Genomic DNA, 15904 nt, shown 5'->3' with positions numbered 1-15904 from the left:
CTTGCCATCCTTGTTTCTAAGGACCATTCTCGTTGTACTTCTTCCAAGACAGATTTGGCAGTTTGTGGTATATTCATATTCTTCGCCAACACCACAATTCAAAGGTGTCAGTTCTTCTTCGGTCTTCCTTATTCATTGTCCAGCTTTCACATGCATATGATGAGATTGAAAATACCATGGCTTGGGTCAGGTGCACCTTAGTCTTCAAGGTGATATCTTTGCTCTTCAGCACTTTAAAGAGGTCCTTTGCAGCAGATTTGCCCAATGCAATGCGTCTTTTGATTTCTTGACTGCTGCTTCCATGGCTGTTGATTGTGGATCCAAGTAAAATAAAATCCTGGACAACTTCAATCCTTTCTCTGTTTATCATGATGTTGCTTTTTGGTCCAGATGTGAGGATTTTTGTTTTCTTTATGTTGAGGTGTGATCCATACTGAAGGCTGTGGTCTTTGATCTTCATCAGTAAGTGCTTCAAGTCCTCTTCACTTCCAGCAGGCAAGGTGGTGTCATCTGCATAACGCAGGTTGTTAATAAGTCTTCCTCCAATCCTGATGCCCCGTTCTTCTTCATATAGTCCAGCTTCTAGGATTATTTGTTCAGCATACAGATCGAATAGGTATGGTGAAAGAATACAACCCTGATGCACACCTTTCCTGACTTTAAACCATGCAGTATCCCCTTGTTCTGTCCAAACAACAGCCTCTTGATCTGTGTATAGGCTACTCATGAGCACATTTAAATGTTTTGGAATTCCCATTCTCCACAATGTTATCCGTAATTTGTTATGATCCACACAGTCGAATGCCTTTGCATAGTCAATAAAACAGGTAGACATCTTTCTGGTATTCTCTGCTTTCAGCCAAGATCCTCCATCTGACATCAGCAATAATATCCCTGGTTCACGCCCTCTTCTGAATCTGGCTTGAATTTCCAACAGCTCCCCGTTGATATACTGCTGCAGCCACTTTTGAATGATCTTCAGCAAAATTTTATTTGCGAGTGGTATTAATGATATTGTTTGATAATTTCTGCATTCAGCTAGATCACCTTTCTTGGGAATAGGCATGAAGGTGGATCTCTTTCAGTCAGTTGGCCAGGTAGCTGTCTTGCAAATTTCTTGGCGTAGACGAGTGAACATTTCCAGCGCTGCATCCATTTGTTGAAACATCTCTATTGGTATTCTGTCAATTCCTGGGGTCTTGTTTTTCACCAATGCCTTCAGTGCAGCTTGGACTTCTTCCTTCAGTACCATCGGTTCCTGATCATATGCTACCTCCTGAAATGGTTGAACGTCGACCAATTCTTTTTGATACAGTGACTCTGTGTATTCCGTCCCTTTTCTTTTGATGCTTCCTGCGTTGTTTAATATTCTCCCCGTAGAACCCTTCAGTATTGCAACTCAAGGCTTGAATTTTTTCTTCAGTTTTTTCAGCTTGAGAAACGCGGAGTGTGTTCTTCCCTTTTGGTTTTCTGTCTCCAGGCTGTCTCACATGCCATCATAATACTTTACTTTGTCTTCTTGAGCGCCCTTTGAGATCTTCTGTTCAGCTCTTTTACTTCATCGTTCCTTCCTTTCACTTTAGCTACTCAACATTCAAGAGCGAGTGTCAGAGTCTCTTCTGACATCCATTTTGGTCTTTTCTTTCTTTCCTGTCTTTTTAATGACCTCTTGCTTTCTTCGTGTATGATGTCCTTGATATCATTCCATAACTTGTCTGGTCTTCGGTCATTAGTGTTCAATGCATCAAATCTATTCTTGAGAAGGTCTCTAAATTCAGGTGGGATAGACTCAAGGTCGTACTTTGGCTCTCCTGGACTTGTTTTAATTTTCTTCAGTTTCAACTTGAACTTACATATGAGCAATTGATGGTCTGTTCCACAGTTGGCCCCGGCCTTGTTCTGACTGATGGTACTGAGGTTTTCCATTGTCTCTTTCCATAGGTGGGGTAGACTTGATTCTTGTTTATTCTATCTGACGAGGTCCATGTGTATATTTGCTGTTTATGTTGTTGAAAAAAGGTATTTGCAATGAAGTTGTTGGTCTTGCAAAATTCTATCATGTGATCTCCGGCATTGTTTCTATCACCTAGGCCATATTTTCCAACTACCAATTCTACATTGTTTCCAACTTTCTAATGCCAATCACCAATAATTATCAAAGAATCCTGGTTGCATGTTTGATCAATTTCAGATCACAAAAGTTGGTAAAAATCTTCTATTTCCCCACCTTTGGCCTTAGTGGTTGGTGTGTAAACTTGAATAATAGTCGTATTAACTGGTCTTCCGTGTAGGGGTATGGATATTATCCTGTCACTGACAGCATTGTACTTCAGGATAGATCTTGAAATTTTCTTTTTGATGATGAATGCAATGTCATTCCTCTTTTCAAGTTGTCATTCCTGGCATAGTAGACCCTGTGATTGTCCTCTTCAAAATGGCCAATACCAGTCCCTTTCAGCTCACTAATGCCTAGGGTATCGATGTTTATGCATTCCATTTCATTTTTGATGATTTCTAATTTTCCTGGATTCATACTTCATACATTCCAGGTTCTGATTATTAATGGATGTTTGCAACTGTTTCTTCTCATTTTGAGTCGTGCCACATCAGCAAATGAAGGTCCCGAAAGCTTGAGTCCATCCACATCAGTAAGGTTGACTCTACTTTGAGGAGGCAGCTCTTCCCCGGTCACCTTTTGAGTGCCTTCCAACCTGGGGGGCTCATCTTCCGCCATCACATAGACAATATTCTGCTGCTATTTTGCTATTTGTAATGTTTTCACTGGCTAATTCTTTTCACAAGTAGGCCACCGGGTCCTCCTTCCTAGTCTGTCCTGGTCTGGAAGCTCAGCTGAAACCTGTCTGCCATGGGTGACCCTGCTGACATTTGAACACTGGTGGCATAGCTTCCAGCATCCCAGCAACAGGCAAGGCCCCACAGTGTGACAAACTGACGGATGTGGGGGGACTGTAATGCAGTTCCTTTGCATTAACAATAGAAGGTGACCCTTCATGAGCTGTGGGGTGAAGGCCAAGACTCCACCCGGTACTTTAGGAAGCAAAGGTTAGGGTGGCAGGAGGCCCCATCCAGGGCATTTGGATCCAGGCCTTTGAGGGGGCCTAAGTGGATGATCTTCCCACAGTTGCCACGTGCCCTGGGACTCCCCTGTGCACACCGTCTCCCACCTTCACACTGGGCATCTCCCCATCATCGGCCCCCACAACCCAGGCTGCTCCTCCTGTGTGTCTTCTCCCAGACAATGCTGTCCCTTTTCTTGTCACTGGCTGCACAAATGCACTATGGTCATTAAGGTTGGGTATCAACTTGGCTGAGCCATGATCCTCAGGCTTGGCAGTTATGATGTAGTTGGGCAGGTGTCGTATGACGTGATGACCTCCATGATGAGACTTGATATAATGCGATCACCTTCATGATGGGATCTGCTGTGAGTAGCCAAGCAGTGGAAAGGGAGTTTCCTTGGGGGTGTGGCCTGCATCCGATACAGGTGGACTTTCTGACAAGGCTTGTGGGCTTTTGCTCGCTCTGAATCCTGCAGCTGGCTCCTGTTTGTCTGGCCTCCGGTTCTTGGAATTTTAACTAGTGCTTACTTCCTGTCTCGGTCAGTCTTTGCAGCCTATGAGCCAGAACCCTGCTCTCTGACCTGCCAGTCTTGGATTTGCCAGTCCCCGTGTCTAAGCGAGTCAGGAAAAACCTCCAGTGTTCCAGCCTCTACAAGCGTGTGGAGCCATTTCCTTGATATAAATCTCCCTCTCTATATATTTATACACTTTACTGGTGTTGCTTCTCTAGAGAACACAGGCTAAGACACACTAAGCAGGCCCAGCTCCATGTCAGTTTTGGGAAGCTAGACCCCTAGGGACACCCTTTACCAGTTTACCCACCTTCACCTCAGTCTTTGTGAAAGTCTCTGCCGGTCCCTGGCACCCTGTCACGTGGTGCTTACTGTCCCCTGGCTGCTGCAGACCCTTCAGTCCCCTGGGCCTCGTCCCCCTGGACTCCCGTCACATGGTGCTTACTGTCCCCTGGCTGCTGCAGGGCCCTTCAGTCCCCTAGGCCTCGTCCCCCTGGACTAACACCCCACCCAGCAGGCCGTGGGCTCCCTAGAAACAGACAGACCCTCCCGTGCGGGAAGCCTTAGCTGCACACTCTGTCTTAAAGGGTTCGCCCTGCTCTGCATGACACGTGAGCCCCCCACAATCCAACTCCAACCTGCTCGTAGGACTCACCTCCTGTTTTCTTCTCCCATGCCCTCGGCTCCAGCCACACGGTATTGCAGTTGGCCCAGCAGCTCACCATGCCCACCTTCCACCTCTGCTCTGCTGTTGCCTCTGAATGGACTGTCTTTCCCTTGCAGCACTCCTCGCTGCTCCTATTCATATGCCACGGCCTAGCTGAAATAGCCCTCCACGTGCAAAACCCAGTTTCCTCAGTTAGCTGTTCTTCCTCCCAGGATTCCAGAAATCTTCACACGTTCCCTACTCAAAGAGTCCACATCTGAGTTATCTGTTCATGTATCGTGTCTCCTTGACCGGGATGATCTCCTGGAGAGCGGGAGTCATATCTGATCCTTTCTTACTTTACCACCCGGCACAGAGCTTGGCTTTTAGCAGGTGCGCGCAAGTTTCCTAAGTGGAACATTCGGGTCTGTGGGCTAGAAGACGCTTTTTTTTTTGCAAAAATACACAGTTTCAACAAACTACACGTCCGATCCAGTGGCATTGTTTACATCCTTCAAGTTGTGTAACTGTTCTCACTACCCTTTTCCAAATCGTTCCACCACCGTTAACGTCCCCAGCCCTAAGCTTCTCACCTAACCTTCGAAATGTCGAGATGTCCTTGTCAGTTTGATCCCACACAGATAGACCTTCAAGGCAGCACAAGCTCAAGGCAGACCTACTTCACTAACTAGGCTAAACCATTGTTTGGGTCAAAGTGGACTTCCAGGGAAGGTTCTGGTTTGAGGTTTAAGGTTTAAAGACGACCTCAGGGCAATAGTTTCAGTGTTCACCAGCTTCAGTGGCTCCAGGACACTCTCTGTGTGGTCTTTTCATGGAAGAGGATTCTTGCTAACAGAGATGGAGCACCTCTTACCCCTCTCTCCCACCTATGAAGTGGCCTCTTGTCCGGGAAGTGCCTCTTTGACTTCAGGAGCTGCTAACTTCTCAAAATGCTAACTTCTCAAAAAACCAAGGTCAGAGAGGACACGGAGGCCCCATGGGAATAGTAAAATTTTATTAATTGTACACACAGGGTCACGCCACAGGGCGCCGGTCTGCTGGCTACAGCATGTAAAATAGTAGAGAAATCCATCAGTAAAGCAGAACACTTAGGGGAAGCTACTACAAAATGGGGTAGATGGGCTGAAAAGTGATATTTCTGCTGCAAATTCCTTTTGATAAAATTGTTCACTTTATGGATTAAATACATTGAGAAACACAGTGAAAATATATTTACAGTCATTTAAAATGGGCACTGCCAACATAAAAAAAAATAGTTAAGTTAAAAAAAATCTTCTTGCCTGTTTCTTCCAAAGAGAATTTTAAATATGACTTTAGTTTTTTTTTAAAAAATACAATCAGGAAATAATTACATTCTTCATAAGAAAACATTTTACAACTCACAGTCCTGGTCAATTGATTCTGAACGTCTATGATTTAAAAATGGATGCGAAAGTTGGAGGTTGATATTTTCCTTCCTGCTACAAAGTCAAATTAAAAAAAAAATTATCTTATTAAAAACACCTTTGGTCCCTAAGAACTGTGATCTGATGACACCATTTTGAAGCCACCTTCCACGGCAACCATAAAAATATACTTGATGACACACCCTGTCGAGACTTTCCAGAGGACTCGGCCAGAATGTCTCACAAAAGACAGGCAGAAAGACGCACCTGAAACCGGCCACGTTGTGGGTGTCAAGCTCTCCTTCCGTTAAAGCACCGAGCTGTCCTACTTTGGCGTGGGGTGTCTGGGGCTCACAGGTAGGGGCCCTCCTGCGGCTTCTACGATGCTGTGTCATGTGATAAAAAAGTCACATGGCCCCCAAAATTTCAATTTCTTTCACGGTATGAGGCCAGCCCATCATGGGGATAAAAACCAAACCAAAATAGCAACGAAAACAAAAAAAAAGGAATTACCCTCTTTAAAACTACACCCTGAATCTGAACTTGTTTTTTCCCATAAAAACTTATTTTAGGGAAAAAAAAAAAAAAAAAGGATGGCAACAGCTCAACATTTCAGTACTGCCCTGACCTTTATGTAAATCGAGGGGCATCTTGTCTGCTGATTCTAACGTAATAGAAACGCTCGGAAGAGGCCACTTCTAATTATCAGCATCTGCTTGACTGGAGGGTCTTACTGTGAACTCCCAGGATGACCCACCCCCTGCCGACTGCACCTGGTAAGAACGTCACCTCAGCAGCTGTCCCTTTTTCACTGAGGGGGCGGAAGGAAACACTTGGCCACACCTTGATGCTGCCAACCTTTGGGAGTTGTCTAGTTCCGAGACAGGTGAACCCACAGAGCATATGGCTGGTGAGCTGGGTCTGTGGATCTATAAATATGCAACATTTCTCCCCCAAACAGTGTGTCAGCAGACTTCGTATTCTTTTCTGGGGTGAAGATGGGGCCTTAAACACACGAGAGACACCCACAACTCCAGCTTCACAGCTGTGCCCTTGGAAGCCTGTCCGGGAATTCCAAATTGTTGCCACTGTGAGAAGGTAGTTTTGGGTTCTTTAGAAACAACCGTGAGTAACTGGGGGAGAAGACGATTAATAAGGTACAGGATTGGGTTGGTGGCACCAAAATGGGCAGATGAAGGGGATGGGACCCTGGGGCTGGTCACGGTCACTGGGGCCCCAGAAGTTCCTGTGCACGGGAGGACCACCCCCTGTGGACGGACAGATTCTGGCGTCCTGGGAAGACACTCAGACCCTACAGGGATGATGCAGAGAGGGGGCACAGACCTCATAACAGAGGGTGCAAGTGCCCAGCTTGAGCTTCTCAGAATCTGGACAAAGGGGCAGCAAGCACCACTTCCCGTGCCCAAGGCAGTGGTGGCAAAGCCAACCCTCTTACCATCCTATTGGTTCCTAGGCAGAAGGCTGGTGGGCAAACTGAAAAAACTAGAAAATTACACAAACGGAGGGGATTTTGAAGGTGGACAACACCTTAACATAATACAACCAGGAGCAGGGCCTGGAGGAAGGGCACAGCTGTCGCTGGTGGTAACAAGCCTGGCCTCGTGGCCTGCGGAGGTGGGCAACCCCACTGCGCTGTCCCCAGCCAGTGACTTGGACAGACCGCCCACTCCGTGCCCTGCGGGTGGGACCCTACCAGGCTGTGGCCACACAGTGAAGGGGACCTGCCCTGCACACACGGTCAGGGCAAGGCTGAGCCTTTTACCCCCAAGCCTGGCGACTGCTATGCCCACATCCACCCCAGGGCAAGGGGGGGTGCTTCCCGTGGGGCTGGTTTTGGGGGGTAGTAAATTGAGATCACTGTCAGAATTCTGACAAAGTGTCTACGTGTGTCTAATATGTACAGATATAAATTAAAAACTATATTTCTTGAACATATACAAATAAATAACTTATTTTGAAGCAAACGCTTTAAACTAACTTTCTGATCAAATCTAAAGAAGTCAGGGGAACGTAGGACAGCCGTGGGGTCCGGCCTAGGCACTCGCCCCCCACGAGGTCCGTCTAGAACGAGCCCCTTGGACGGTCACAGCGGTCTCTAAGTTTGCCGTCCTCTTTGAAAGTCTTATGCTTAGCAAAGTGGGTTTAAAAATCTGGGTTTTTTAAAAAAACACAAAATATGGACCCCTGGAGCCTGAAGACCAGGCTTTAAATCTGGTGCTGGTGCCAATCAGTGCTGTGTTCTGGGGCAGGACTGGCCCCCAAGTCTCTGTCCCTTCATTTGCAAAGTGAAGAAAAGGCACCAGGTGGTTCCCAGGGCCCCCTGGCGGCTCCCCGGCTCTCAGGCACTGGTTCCCCACCAGGCTATGGCTCTCTACCCACGCCGGGCCAGGATGGAGGACGTCGTTGGCCATTCTCCCCCTTCCTGCAGTGACAGTCAGAACCAGAGCCCAGCCCAGTGCCCCTGGACACAGAGGGTAGTGAGGCCGAAGGCCCAACAGCCTTCATCCAAGCAACTTGATCTGACCCAGAGCGGGTAACACCCTTGCAGTCCAAACTGACCCCCCAGATTTTACCCAGGGGCCTGTCTATTCTTCTGCCAGATGGACCATCTGTGAAAAGCAGGGTCTTGGGCACCCCAGAAAATGGCCCTCAGGGGAGACCAAGGAGCATGCATGGCTTCGTATGAGGAGAGAACAAACACAAACGAGAGGATGGGGGCTCCTCCTAGCCCGGCCGTGAACTGGCCTTGATGTCTTCCGGAAGGTCCCTCTCTCCCTGGATTCCCTATCTGGACTTTCCCATGGGCACGAGAAGTTCTCAATGCTGCAGCGATGCCCTGTTTCCTAGACTTGAGAGAGGGGCTGCCAGCTGATAACCCCCCAGACTGAATTTGCTCCCGGAAGATGGGGCTGCCCCAAGTTCAAGTTTCAGGGGCTCACACTCAACAGCTTCCAATTCTCGGAGTTTGGAATTAGGGGGACGGCTGTCCTGTCCCGTCAGAAAAACCACATGAGGCCTCGCGGGGCCAGAGGGCAGGACAATAGGCAAGGCCTCGAGGAGCAGATCTGGGGGAGCCAGGCGGACCCGCCCTGAAGCTCGTCTAGGGGAGATGCGGGAGGGAGATTGGGTTTCCTTGCCCTCTGGGCTGTGAGGGGCAGGGAAAGCCTTCTGGGTAGTGGAGGCCACCGGCAGCATCCCTGTCACTCTACGTGGGTAGGAAGAGCCTGTGGACAAGCTGTGACTTATCCTGTGACTTTCTCTGTAGAGGGTTCTGGCAGGAGGACCCCTTCCCGTAGCTGAGGATCCCTGATGGGCCCCTCCTGAGAGCACAGGGCAGGAACGGTCCCACCTTAGAACCCTGAGGCCCAGCATCACCACTTGGACACATCGGGTGAAAGAAGGGGGACAGGGCAGACCAGGGGGCTAAGGGGCTGTGACTCTACTCCTCCAATATCCGGAGCCGGCCTCCTTTTCCCAGGGCCCCCCCGGCCGCCTGCATCAGCTGGGGCCCTGCAGGGACGAGACGCACCGCCTTGACCCCCGTCGGCCCATCGGCCCTGGGAGGAGGCCCTGCCGGCGCTGGGTGGGGGTCTGGGGTCCTGTGAAGGGAGACGGGGCACATTCCTCATGTTTCTGAGGTCTCAGAACTACTCTGGTGGCTCTCAGAAGCAGTGAAATCATCCATAGAACAGGACACACAGTCCCTGGAAGGTCCTCACAGCAAGTGCAGCGATAAAAAAGGGACGTTTTAAAAATGGTTTAAAAAGAGCGGCAGCTTTTCACGTCCGATGACAAAAGCGTTTGTCAAAAAAAACAAAAAAAAAAAAAGAAGAAGAAAAGGTACCCAGTGAGTCACAGCAGAGTGTTCTTATCCATGGCTTCTCGTGATGGGGGAGGAGGGGAGGGAGGAGCAGATGCAGACCAGGAGCGCACGGCGTCCACGTCGTGGCTGCAGGGCAGACCAGGAGCGCACGGCGTCCACGTCGCGGCTGCAGGGGAACGCGGGCCCTCTGTCCAGCCAATGGCCGACACTCATATGCTGGGTCGGTTGTGGCTGGAGCAGTGGCCGCAGGGGCCCATGGCCCGAGCTCTCGCTGTGGACTCCAGGTCTTCCCCAGGGTTCCCTGGTCCATCTGTCTCAGTCCTGGGCAGGTCCAAGGTGGCTGAAGTAATCCTGGGACCGGGTAAAAAGACGGACTGTCTCCATTTGCCCACGATTCTTGGACAATACTTTTCCATTCCTTTGTTTTTGTTTGTTAACAAGTGAAGTTAGCAACCAAAGTGACACAAGTATATTGTTTTGAAAGGGCACCATTTTGCAGTAGAAAGATACAAGCGAGCGCTGGTTTCAGAATCGCTCACGAGCCCTCAGGCTGTGTTGCACAATGCCACCTTTGGGTGGAGTGTCCTGTGTCAACGTCAGCAATGATGATGTTGTGTGAGGGTCTGACGCCTCCTGAAGCTAGAGCCTTCCTGCCTTCCTTAGGTTCCATTCTTCAACTCCCACTCCTGACAAAGCAAGCAATAAGGCGTCCAGGTCAAGACAGCAGGGTGTCCAGCTGACACAGTCATGCTACCTTCCAGGCCGTTTGGGGCTTACAGAACCAAAGGGAACTAGGTGCCGCCAAGTCAGCTCCAACTCCTGGTGACCTTATGCGTGTCAGAGTAGAACTGCACTCCACAAGGTTTTCAGTGGCTGATTTCCCAGAAGTAGACTGCTAGGCCTTTCTTCTGAGGGACTTAGAGAGTGAAGCATTTGCCATGAATCGGCGGGCAGTTGGACATCATCTCCTCCCCTCCAGGCCCTGGACACAAAGCTGACCCTGTGCCCAGCAGTCAGGACATGACCACAGTGCAGCCCACAGGGACAGCGAGCTGGGCACTGGGCTGGACAATGGATATTACTCTCCCTGTCCTGACCACATCTTTAAGGTCAAAGGGAACCCCGTGCTATACATGAGGAAACAGAGCTTCAACGAGGCTCAGTGGCCGGCCTGGACCCACGGCGATGAAGTTGGACCAGAAACCAGGTTCAGCCAGAGCACAGTCCACCTCTCCCAGACCAGCTGGCACTTCCACCCCAACCCGTAGCTGCTGGCCACCTCCTGTTTGTCCTGGAGGACCTGACCCCAGGCCACCACCACTTGAAGAGTATCCCACGCTCTCCAGGAGACGGTGCTGCCCCCTCTGCACCCCCTGTAGCTACACTCTGTGGTTCTGGGCTGCTGCGCCGATGACAGGGCGTAAGAAGTCATCGTAACTGGTTGCCTTCGAGTCGACTCTGACTCATGGGGACCCCATGTGAATTTCAAGGAATTATGGAGTCCCTCGGTCACTATGAGTTGGAATAGACTCAAGGGCAACGGGTTTGGTTTTTCTTGGGTGGTGCAAACAATTAACATGCTCAGCTGCTAACCAAAAGGTCGGCGGTTCAAGGCTGACCAGAGGTGCCTTGGAAGAAAAGTCTGGTGATCTACTTCTGAAAAATCAATGGAGCAAACAGCTCTGCTCTGACACACGCTGGGCTGCCATGAGTTGGAGCTGACCTGGGGGCAACCAGTTGTTTGTTCGTAAGGTATTATGAGAATTATAGGCAACCCTACTGGTGCAGCGGCTAAAGTGCTCGGCCGCTAACTGAAAGGTTGGTAGTTTGAACCCACTAGCTGCTCTGGGGGAGAAGGACGTGGCAATCTGCTTCCGTAAAGATTTACAGCCTTGGAAATCCTATGGGGCAGTTCTATTCTGTCCTATAGGCTTGCTAGGAGTTGGAACTGACTTGACAGCAGTGGCATAAGCATTATAAGGTATGATAAGAATTAACAATAAAAAGACAAATAATCCAATCATAAAATGGGCAAAGAACTTGAATAGATATTTCACCAAACAGGACATTCAGATGGCCACCAAGCACATGAAAAGATGCTCAGCGTCATTAGCCATCAGAGAGCTGCAAATAACCAAAACCACAGTGAGATACCATTTTATGCTCACTAGGATGGTTAAGGTTAAAAAAAAAAACAGAAAGTAAGAAATGTTGGCAAGAATGTGGGGAAATTGGAACCCTTATCCATTGCTGATGGGAATGCAAAATGCTACAGCTGTTGTGGAAAGCAGTGTGGTGGAACTACCCTGTGACCCAGCAACTCCGCTCCTAGGGATGTGCCCAAAAGACCTGAAAGCAGAGATTCAAACAGAGACCGGTACACCAATGTTCACTGCAGCCACTATGCACAATAGCCAAAAGGTGGAAACAACCTAAACGCCCATCAACAGATGAATGGATAAACAAGATGTGGTACATACATACGATGGAATACTACTCAGCCGGAAAGAGAAACGAAGTCTTGACACATGCTACAGCATGGATGGATCTTGAAGAGATGATGCTGAGTGAAATATGCCAGTCACCAAAGGACAAATATTGTATGACCTCACTTATATAAAAAGACAAGAAAAGACAAAGGTACAGAGACCAAAGATTATTAGTGGTTACCAGGGGCAGGAGATAGGGGGAAAAGGGGGTTAACAGTGATGGAAAAATCACATTGATTTAGCAGCCAACTAAGATGCATCAATTGGTCTCAACCACCTGGAGCAAAGGAGAATAAAGAACACCAAAGACTCAAGGTAATAATGAGCCCAAGAGACAGAAAGGGCCACATAAACCAGAGTCTACATCAGCCTGAGACCGGAAGAACTAGATGGTGCCTGGCTACAACCGATGACTGCCCTGACAGGGAACACAACAGAGAACCCCTGAGGGAGCAGGAGAGCAGTGGGATGCAGACCCCACATTCTCGTAAAAAGACCAGACTTAACGGTCAGACTGAGACTAGAAGGACCCCAGAGGTCACGGTCCCCAGACCTTCTGTTAGCCCAAGGCAGGAACCATTCCCAAAGCCAACTCTTCAGACAGGGATTGGACTGGACCATAAGACAGAAAATGATACTAGTGAGGAGTGAGCTTCTTGGCTCAAGTAGACACGAGACTATGTGGGCAGCTCCTGCCTGGAGGGGAGATGAGAAGGCAGAGGGGACAGGAGCTGGCTGAATGGACGTGGAAATACAGGGTGGAGAGAAGGAGTGTGCTGTCTCATTAGGGGGAGGGCAACTAGGGGTACATAGCAAGGTGTATATAAATTTTTGTATGAAAGACTGACTTGATTTGTAAACCTTCACTTAAAGCACAATTAAAAAAAAAAAATTACAGCCTCCCTTCCTCCCAAGAGATGGCAAGGGTACGGTTGCACAGCCAGTTATTGTAGTTGTTCTCCATAACTCGTACACCTGTAAAAAGCACAGCCGGTCACCGTAGTTGTTCTCCGTAACTCGTACACCTGTAGAAAGCACAGCCGGTTACCGTAGTTGTTCTCCGTAACTCGTACACCTGTAGAAAGCACAGCCGGTCACCGTAGTTGTTCTCCGTAACTCGTACACCTGTAAAAAGCACAGCCGGTCATCGTAGTTGTTCTCCGTAACTCGTACACCTGTAGAAAGCACAGCCGGTCACCGTAGTTGTTCTCCGTAACTCGTACACCTGTAGAAAGCACAGCCGGTCACCGTAGTTGTTCTCCGTAACTCGTACACCTGTAGAAAGCACAGCCGGTCACCGTAGTTGTTCTCCGTAACTCGTACACCTGTAGAAAGCACAGCCGGTCACCGTAGTTGTTCTCCGTAACTCGTACACCTGTAGAAAGCACAGCCGGTCACCATAGTTGTTCTCCGTAACTCGTACACCTGTAGAAAGCACAGCCGGTCACCGTAGTTGTTCTCCGTAACTCGTACACCTGTAGAAAGCACAGCCGGCTACCGTAGTTGTTCTCCGTAACTCGTACACCTGTAAAAAGCTGAACTGGCAAAGGTTGTGCAACAGATACATTTACATCTATGACCAAAAAAAAAAAAAAAGAGCAGCTGCAGAGCCTGCTCACGTGCAACCGAACGGCTCATGAGACTTGGTTCCTTGGCTTGGAGGTTTAGGGTCTTGGTGTTACAGGACTTCCCAGTTAATTGGTTTAATAACACGTTTAATGTCTCTGCTCTACCTTCTAGTTCAATGCCTAGTTCCTGGGGTCTTAAAAGCTTGCAAGCAGTCGTCCAAGGCACAACGAACGGTCTGAATTCACCTGGAGCAACGGGGTGAGTCAGGGGCAGGAGGAGGATACGGAAGGTGTGGCTAACTACCTCCATGAACAACTGTCCCCTCTGCCATGAGGCCCGAAGAACTGGGCGGTGCCCAGCTACCAGTACTCAACGCTCTCACCAAAGATTCTATAGAAGAATTCTGATCAAAAGGGGGGAAATGCAGAACAGAATTTCAAATTCTCTTGGACTCCAGACTTCCCGGGGCATGATGGGCGGATGAACTCCTGAAACTATTGCCCTGAGATAATCTTTAAATCTTAAACCAAAAATATCCCCTGAAGTCTTCTTAAAACCAAACAACAGTCTACCTTAACTAGTAAAGAATGTCTACCTTGAGCAGTGTGCTCTTATAAAGAACTATCTATATGGGATCAAATTGACAGCAGTAACTTGAAAGATTAGATAGGAAACTTAGGGGGCAGTGAATGTATATTAATGGGGGAGGAACAGCTCAGGAAAGGGGGGTGAGGATGGCTGCACAATTTGAAGGATGGAATCTGCGTCACTGAATTGTATACGTAGAAACTGTTGAACTGGTGTATGTTTTGCTCTGTGCATTTTCAAAAGCAACAGTAAAATAAATAAAAGTGAAAAGAATTAAAAGGTGTTATAAGAATTATAAAGTATAAGAATGATAAGGTAAGATTAAAATTATGTAGAATAGTGGTGGGTCAGTGATTAAGAGCTTGGCTGCTAACCAAAAGGTCGGCAGTTTGAATCCACCAGCTGCACCTTGGAAACCCTAAGGATTATAAAGTATTGTAAGAAGTAAAAGGTATGATAAGAATGGTGATGTATGATAGTAATTATAAAGCTTTATAAGAATTACAAGGTATGATAAGAATGATAAAGGTGCTAACCAAAATGTCCGCAGCGGTTCAGATCCCCCAGCTGCTCCTTGGACACCATATGGGGCAGTTCTACTCTGTCCTGTAGGGTCACTGCTATGAGTCAGAATTGACTCGATGGCGATGGGGTTCCTTTTTTTTTTAATAAGAATTATAAGGTATTATAAGAATTACAAAGTATAAGAATTGTAAGGTTATTAGAAGAATGATGAAGTGCAATAAAAAGTATAAGGATATTATAAGAATTAGAAGGTGTGATAAGAATTATAAGGCTATTATAAGAATTAGAAGGTATGACAAGAATTAGAAGGTATGACATGAATTATAAGGATATTATAAGAGTTACAAGGTATGACAAGAATTATAAGGATAGTATAAGAATTAGAAGGTGTGATAAGACCACATTGCCCAATCGCCCCTCTGGGAGACAACGGTCCTCTGAGGGTCAGCACCCTGACTCCCGGCTTTCTGCACCCCCAGTCCTAATGCTGACTGTGCAGGAGATGCCTCTGCCACACCCCTTCTCCCAGGATTGGAGGGTGCAGACAGGGTCCGAGGCGCTCTATGACCTGACGTGGGCTTTGTCCTGAGATTTCATTCCAGAGACAGGAGGAAAAGCCAAGCCAGGACAGAGCGCTGGCAGCAGAAACCTCTGGATCAAATGCCACCCCTTCTGTGGACGTGGCACCAGGGGGCGACATGGACAAGGGGCCGGGGAGACAGCAGACGTGGGGGTCAAGGATGTGGATGGGGGTCAGGGGGGTGGGGACGTGGGGGTCTGGAGGGACATGGACTTGGGGGCCGGGGGGCTGTGGACATCAGGGGGCTGGCGGGATGTGGATGTGGGAGTCAGGGGGACGTGGACGTGGGGGTTGGGGGTGTGGACATGGGGGTCGGGGGGTGTGGACGTGGGGGTCAGGGGATGTGGATGTGGGGCCCGGGGGGATGTGGACGTGGGGGTCAGGGGGACATGAACAGGGGCCTGGGTCACACAGACATGAATGTTGGAGGGATGTGGATGTGGGGGTCGGAGGACATGGACGTGGGGACCGGGGGGATGTGGACGTAGGGGTCAGGGGCATGGACATGGGGGTCAGGGAGTATGGACGTGGGGGTCAGGGGGTGTGGACGTGGGGGTCAGGGGGTGTGGATGTGGGGGTTGGGGGATGTGGACATGGAGGTCGGGGGCGTGGAGGTGGGGGTCGGGGGTGTGGAGGTGGGGGTCGGGGGTGTGGATGTGTGGGTC

The 15904-nt window shown here is 48.9% G+C and overlaps 1 protein-coding gene and 1 long non-coding RNA gene across 7 annotated transcripts in view; both read right to left on the bottom strand.

Moving 5' to 3' along the window:
- Positions 1–6218: 6218 nt before the first annotated feature.
- The window catches only part of AFAP1 (actin filament associated protein 1), a 198420-nt gene continuing 188734 nt past the window's right edge, over positions 6219–15904 (bottom strand). For 3 of the 6 annotated variants that reach the window (XM_049886706.1, XM_049886703.1, XM_049886704.1), the window contains one exon: positions 6219–10174. In XM_049886706.1, the coding sequence (XP_049742663.1) occupies positions 10148–10174 (27 nt within the window). In that variant the 3' untranslated portion in view covers positions 6219–10147. The remainder of the gene's footprint in view (positions 10175–15904) is intronic. The other 3 variants (XM_049886700.1, XM_049886702.1, XM_049886705.1) reach the window with 1 other exon arrangement.
- LOC126077395 (uncharacterized) lies at positions 13018–14533 on the bottom strand. The gene is made up of 3 exons (XR_007517731.1): positions 13403–14533; positions 13153–13352; positions 13018–13102 (listed from the first exon to the last, which is right to left on the bottom strand). It is a non-coding gene; the product is annotated as an uncharacterized LOC126077395 (long non-coding RNA).

This window comes from Elephas maximus, chromosome 5 (assembly GCF_024166365.1).
Source record: "Elephas maximus indicus isolate mEleMax1 chromosome 5, mEleMax1 primary haplotype, whole genome shotgun sequence".
Classification (NCBI taxonomy): Eukaryota; Metazoa; Chordata; class Mammalia; order Proboscidea; family Elephantidae; genus Elephas; species Elephas maximus.
Note: the sequence above shows the minus strand (reverse complement) of the source record. Positions and strands in the feature narration are given on the sequence as shown.